The following is a 6,401-nucleotide window of genomic DNA, read 5'->3' on the forward strand; positions in this document are numbered from 1 at the left end:
TTTAATGTCGTGCTCATCAGTTAATTTGTCCATTTTATAAGAAACTGTTGCTTCGTGATGCAGTTAATTTACACCTTCTTGTCGGTGGTTTATTTACCAAAATGAGACTTCAGAGCAAGGAAAGGATTTTGCCAAGATGGCATATATTCAGTTCAATCAACACAATGGAAATCCGAGACTTTGTTTAAGAAGTGTCAGTTCTATGGGCCTTTTGTCTCCAGAAGTTGTGAAATCTGACCAGACCAGCTTAGATTCGTTCCTTTTGAGCAGCAAATCCCTGCTGGCATTTTAATATTTTGCAGAGATTTATGTGACTTGTTGGGATTTTTGGATTTAAAACCTAAGGCCTCGATCCTGCAATATACTCCACACAGGTAGGACTCCATTGCAGTCAGTGGGCCTGTATGCAGTCATAGGGATCTGTGGCTGGATCGGGGCCAAGGCTCTAAAAGCAACTATAGGTGATTCCTCTTGAGAAGATGCAAACCCAAGATGGTGGCTGATATTTGGCTTCTTCTGAAATATAAAACATTCTGACCTCAGCTTCAGGGAGCCCACTGATGTCAAAGGGAGCAGGATTGAGCCCTTAATATTTGGGGCCAGAGGAGGGGGATGGGCTAGGCTAGGGTAGACATCGACCTACTGGAAAAATAAATGGTTGAGATCTGTTTCTCCCCCCCGCCCCCCTTCTTCTTCTCCAGATAAGTTTGATGCATACATGTAGACCTTCAAAGAAGTCTGTCAGAGCATCAAGCTCTAATTTCTTCTTCCTGGCGGTGCTGTTGATTGGGCTTATATTGGCTTTTATTCCTTTGGGACTCAGCATGACACGGTAAGTAATGGTTTAATATTTATAAAGTTTATTATTTTGCTTTAATGTAAAGGGATTTTTTTTTAACTCGAGTAGGGATGCCTCAAGTGGTGGGTCTGGCTTTCATAAAACAAGTCACGGTTGCTTGCTCGCGTGCTCTGTCTCTCTCCCCCGCCCCCTCCGTCCCTTGAGGGGAGAGGGAGTGAGAAGGAGAGGAGTAAAAGTTTAATTTGTCCTCCCCTGTGCTGGGAAAGGACATGCACCCAAATGTTCCAAACACAAATACCCCAAAGTCAAAATTCAGGTTCTCCAGCCTGGCCTTCAGTCCTCCAAGGTTTAGCTTCAACTCAGGAAAATTAACTGTGCCAGAACTTGGGTTCAGGAGGCTGGTAGCTTCTAGTGTTTGAATTACACCCCTTTCTCCCAAACCTCATGAGAACTTTTTAAAAAAAGTTTTGGCTCTTGTCTGGTTCTGACTGGCTGCAGACGCTGCTTTCCTCAAGAAGCTTCACTGGCCTTTCAGGATTAAACCAGGACAATTATCCCTGGCTTTTCTGAGTACTTATTGAGACAATCCAACCGGTGTCAGCACTCTTTAATACTCATTTGATCATGAAAAGGAAGTGAGAAAGGAACTTGACAGAAAAATGCTGCCGCATAGAAATAAATAAAGCTGAGGGAAGAAAGATGTGTAAGGGGGAAGACAAGATGATCTTTCATACTGCATTTGTAGTACATTCACTCACTCAATCGTACCACATGCAACATAATGAGTTTTCTAGACCACGGAAACTTCTCTGAACATATACACCCCACAAAGCACCAGACCATCCTGTCACCAACCATTTTGGAAATAAAAGTTAGAAGAAAATGTACCTGCATAGAATTAAAAAGTAATTAATTACTTGTGCACTAGTAACTTTTTTGTTTTAAAATAACTAATTTTAATATAAACAAGGGCACTTGGACTTATGGAAACAAATAAGAATGGAATCCCCTGTTGCCTTGTTATATCTTTCTATATGACATCTCTTTTATGTTGCTTTTTCAATAGCATCCGCTCCTCTAAAGCATGTGGGCCATTCGTTAATTTTAACAGTTCGTGGGATGTTGTTCCACGTACAATACGAGGGTTTCCGACAGCTCTGCAGAAGGTCCTTAATGGTATCGCTTCAGAAGCGTTTGCAGTGCCTTTCTTTATGGTTATCTGGTGAGTGTTGCTGAGTTTGGTGGTGCCCTTTAAGTTTTGTTGTCCTCCATGTAGTTGTATGATTTAGTTCTCTGTTAATTAAACGGATGTGAAACATTTTTTATACCCAATTTTCTTTGCCCAGGGAGATGGAAGGCTTCAGATTTTGTATTAAAACCTTCAGCTTTTGTCTCTTTTCATTAACTGCATTCTTTTCTCGTCTCCTAGTTGTCCAGATAACCAACATTGCAGCTTCCTATCTCTTCCCAAAACATTAGCTGCTAGCCATTCTGCAAACTGGCATGTTGTAAGCAGAGGGCAGGTTCCCCCCCAGAATTGCACCTATGTAATGCATCTGGCCTTCCAGTTTAGGAAACCGAAGTCCCAAGGTTGCTACTTGGTCTCCAGATAGGCCAATCCATAGGGTAGAGTTTAATTTTATGTCACTGTTTCATTGATCTTGAGAGGCTTGTGCACTGGGGTTCTGTATAACTTGTGCACTTGTTAAAACCACCAAGTACATTTGAATGTTCACCCCAGGCCCTGATTCTTGAAGGTTTAATTTTAAGCACATGCTTAAGTGCTTTCCTGAATTGGGTCTGCAGTTTTGTACCCCCAAGACTTCAAGTCTTATTTTTTATTTCCTTAATACTCACAGAATGTTTTTAATACATGGGTCACTAACTCCCTATGACATGTTTGCTAGTAGGTGGTTACCATAAATTTTAATTATTTGGAAGAAAAACCATTTCAGTTCTCAGACAGGCAAGCAGTTTCAGCATCCAGTTTCCTGCTACCTCTTTTGTTCCTTTCATGGAGTGAATCTCATTCTGAGTCGTTTACAAGGGCAGTATCCTATAGTAAACCCACAGGAATGAATATACAATTGATGTGACTACAGATCAAGGGCTAAAAACTGGAGAAGAGGGAAATTAGAGAACTACTTATTTAAACTCAGCTTCTCAGGGAGCAGCCCCTCAGGGCACGGAAGGTGCTGATAGTCCACGGAGGGGACAGAGGCCCTCTAACCACACAGAAGTGTAGAGACTGGAGGGAAGCACTACAGACCTCAGAACAGCTTCAAGAGGCCCCACCTTCTATGCACCCCGAGTGTCTCTTCCTGCTGACAGGAGAAATCCCTCAACAGCTCTCTTGCCACAGGCTGCTTCAGTCATGGCTGTCCCCTACCCATCCCAGCTGTATGTTGAGTCTTCAGTAGTTTGGGTTTTCCATCACAATGCTTAGTTCATAGGCGCTGGAACGAGGGGTGCTGCTGACTGAAGTGGTTTCCATTCTATCCAGGGTTTACAGTTTGGTTTACTGGCTCTGAGCACCCCCACTGTACACATTGTTCCAGCACCCCCGGCTTAGTTTGGTGTACACTGTAACTCTCTGTTTTTCTGAATAGTTCTCTATGTATGATGGTAACATATTATACAAATTTCCTGTTTGCAGCCTCATTATGTTCTATTTCATTGCCTTGGCTGGAGCATATAAACGGGTCGTTGATCAGCTCAGGGAACAATTGGTTATGGTAAGATCTCATACAATGTCTTAATTTCTACACACACACACACCCAAGTTTTTCAGTTGTTGCACTAGAAATCAAGCATGCAAAGAAACCAGCTGTTTTCTTGCTCCCTTTTATTTCTCTTTTATATAGCCAGGTATAATGAGAACAAGAGTGTATAAATACCTTCACAGGGAGAAAATACAGGGTACTAAAGGGCTCTTTAATCTTGCAAGAGTTTAAAGGAATAAGAAGAACCAATTGCTAGAATCTGAAGCTAGACAGATTCTATTAGAAATAAGGCAATTCTGCACCCTAAATTTAATCTCTCTTTATGTCTTCAAATCAAGCGTGAATGCCTTTCTGGAAGAGATGCTTTACTCAGACACAGGGTGTTGTGTGCAATACGGGGGTTACTGGGTGAAAGTCTGTGGCCCATGTGATACAGTATATCAGACTAGATGATCTAATGATCCCTTCTGATCTTTAATTATTTAATCTCTGAAAACTGTAATTAAGACAGAAAAATAGGAGGTGTCAAGTGACTGACCCAATCTTAGGCAGACTATTTCCTTTGGGGATTTTATTAATGTTCTTGCTAAGAATGTTTCTTAGCCACAAGCAGAGAATAAATCTGATTGCCATATATACATATTCCATTCTATTTTATATCACTGCTCTTTGCAAGTACTATGTATGCAAAACAATACTGTGATATCTGACTCTGAGCAGAGTTTCCAAATCTGTGTTTACTAATACAGCTCCACATGCCTATATATTATTAGTTGTTATTATGTGTCTGTATTACAATAGCATGAAATTGGGCCCTGTTCTTCTACTAGGAATAGTTTTAAAATAACTAACTTGAGAAACTACTGATGAGTAGGGCTCAGACATTCCACATAGAATCAAACCATTCCCAGAGCTTTGGGGATTTGCAAGCGTGAACATAGCATCCACACATACCTGTAGTAACGCACTCTTTGGAGATTTGCATTATCCTGATTGGAGCAAGGTTTTCTCTTGAAGAGTGAAAGCAGAGCTTCAGTCAATGACTATTACACTTTTGTAGTGCATGCCCCTGCGTGTGTATCTAAGGATGGACTCCAGCTTTTGGTATTTAAACTTTGATTGTGTCTGAGAAGGGCATGTGTGTTAATGTATATTGGGGGTGGAATTTTCAAAAGCCCCCGAGTGATTGAGGAGCACATGTGTCATTGAAAGTCAATAGGATTTGTGCTCCTAAGTCACATATGTGCTTTTGAAAAGGAAACAGTGCTAACTCATGTTAAAATTACAATTGCCTTGTCTTTACTAGGGTTATACCATGTGGTAACAACTCACCTTTTTTCCTAGTGAAGAAGTGGTGAATGTGACTTATAGGTATAGATAGATTGGAGAAACAGAATGTCATTTTCAAATATATTTATTGTGTTTTATTTTAACTGTCTTTTTAGGAGAGTCGTGACAAACAGTTCCTAATCAGAAAGCTAACAGAAGCTCAGAAGCGTAGTTGAAAAACCTCCAAAAGGAAATTATGTGTGAGATGGGTTTTGACTTTTTGAGACTTTACAGAACCACTGGATACAGCAGGAACAAACATAACAATCTGTAGGACCTTGTAAACTGAATCACTAACTAGGATCCTGATCTTTCAAACAGTTTTGTGCACACTTTAAGAACACAAGTAATCCTACAGCTTCAATGGGACTACTTGTGCTTAAAGTTAAGAATGTGCACAAATGTTTTCAGGATTGTGGCCTTAACCTGTTTGTACCATATTAACTCTGCACAGAAACTCTCTGGTAGGACTATTTATGCTGCTAGGCTTTAAGATTGTCAGTGTTTACATTAAACGCCTATTTTCAGGGGGTTTTAGATTGCTCTAAAAATGTGCTCTGAGCTGAAACTTTGCCCGTGAAGTGTCTTTGCCCAGAAACCATTTGAAATATCAGTTTATCAGTTTATAAATTATGCTGTGGGAGTAGAGGGGGTCGGGGGAGAATAGGAATTGCTAGTTTTACACTTTTCCAACTAACTTCTCTTTTAAAACTGAAGTGTTGGAGGCATCTAGGTTGCTATGCTGAATTAGCACATTGGGAAGGAACAAATAAAATCTGTATTCATTTAAGTAGATTTACTCAATATTTTTAATATGTAGACTTAGAGCTTTTGTCTGAAACAGGTATTATGGTCCGTCTTGTCTATGATACACTGGAAATTTGGCCGTAAGAGTTTCAGAAGCAAAATAGAAAGAAAGGAATTTTGAACAAACACTGGGGAATAACCCACTGGGGACAGATCCTCAGTTGGTGTAAATCAGTGTAGTGAAACTGAAGTAAATGGAGCTAAGCCAGTTTACACCAGCTGGGGATTTGGCCCTGATTTTATGCCTTCAATGTACTGTTACTCAAATATTGTTCTGAACAAGTTTTGAATGTTCTAGTGCCTTTCTGGCTTAACTCTCAGGTGTACATATTTTAAAGCAAATAAGTAGCAACTTTGCAATACAACATTTGGAAATATTTATACTCTTATATGCCAGTATGTCTTAAATGCACTACTTTTTTTTTAAACAAGAACTATATTTTTATGAAAGAGTAATTTCCAAATACTCTACCAGATTTCATTATTTGAAGAATGTGCTTCCATTGCTTAGAGTTTTCTATAGTGCATTGTATGTATGTATGCGTATGTTACTTGAACTCTGTAGAGGATAATTTGGAACATATTACACAATAGCAATAAGTATTTATGCAAGCCTCTGATGTACTGTAAATCTTTAATATGAGAGATCCTGTATCTTTGACTGTATATCTTGGAATGTTTCATTTTTTAAAAACTAACATGGATTAAACAACTCTGAATCTTATCTAGTGTATGAACATTTT

General features: G+C 39.6%; 1 protein-coding gene across 7 annotated transcripts in view; it reads left to right on the plus strand.

Moving 5' to 3' along the window:
* TMC7 (transmembrane channel like 7) overlaps positions 1-6,382 on the plus strand; it is a 37,875-nt gene extending 31,493 nt beyond the window's left edge. For all 7 annotated transcript variants that reach the window (XM_050967725.1, XM_050967729.1, XM_050967728.1 and 4 more), the window contains 4 exons: positions 702-832; positions 1,866-2,021; positions 3,456-3,534; positions 4,968-6,382. In XM_050967725.1, coding sequence (XP_050823682.1) covers positions 702-832; positions 1,866-2,021; positions 3,456-3,534; positions 4,968-5,027 — 426 coding nt within the window. In that variant the 3' untranslated portion in view covers positions 5,028-6,382. The remainder of the gene's footprint in view (positions 1-701; positions 833-1,865; positions 2,022-3,455; positions 3,535-4,967) is intronic.
* The last annotated feature ends 19 nt before the right edge of the window (positions 6,383-6,401 follow it).

Source organism: Gopherus flavomarginatus, chromosome 9, assembly GCF_025201925.1.
Source record: "Gopherus flavomarginatus isolate rGopFla2 chromosome 9, rGopFla2.mat.asm, whole genome shotgun sequence".
NCBI lineage: Eukaryota > Metazoa > Chordata > Testudines > Testudinidae > Gopherus > Gopherus flavomarginatus.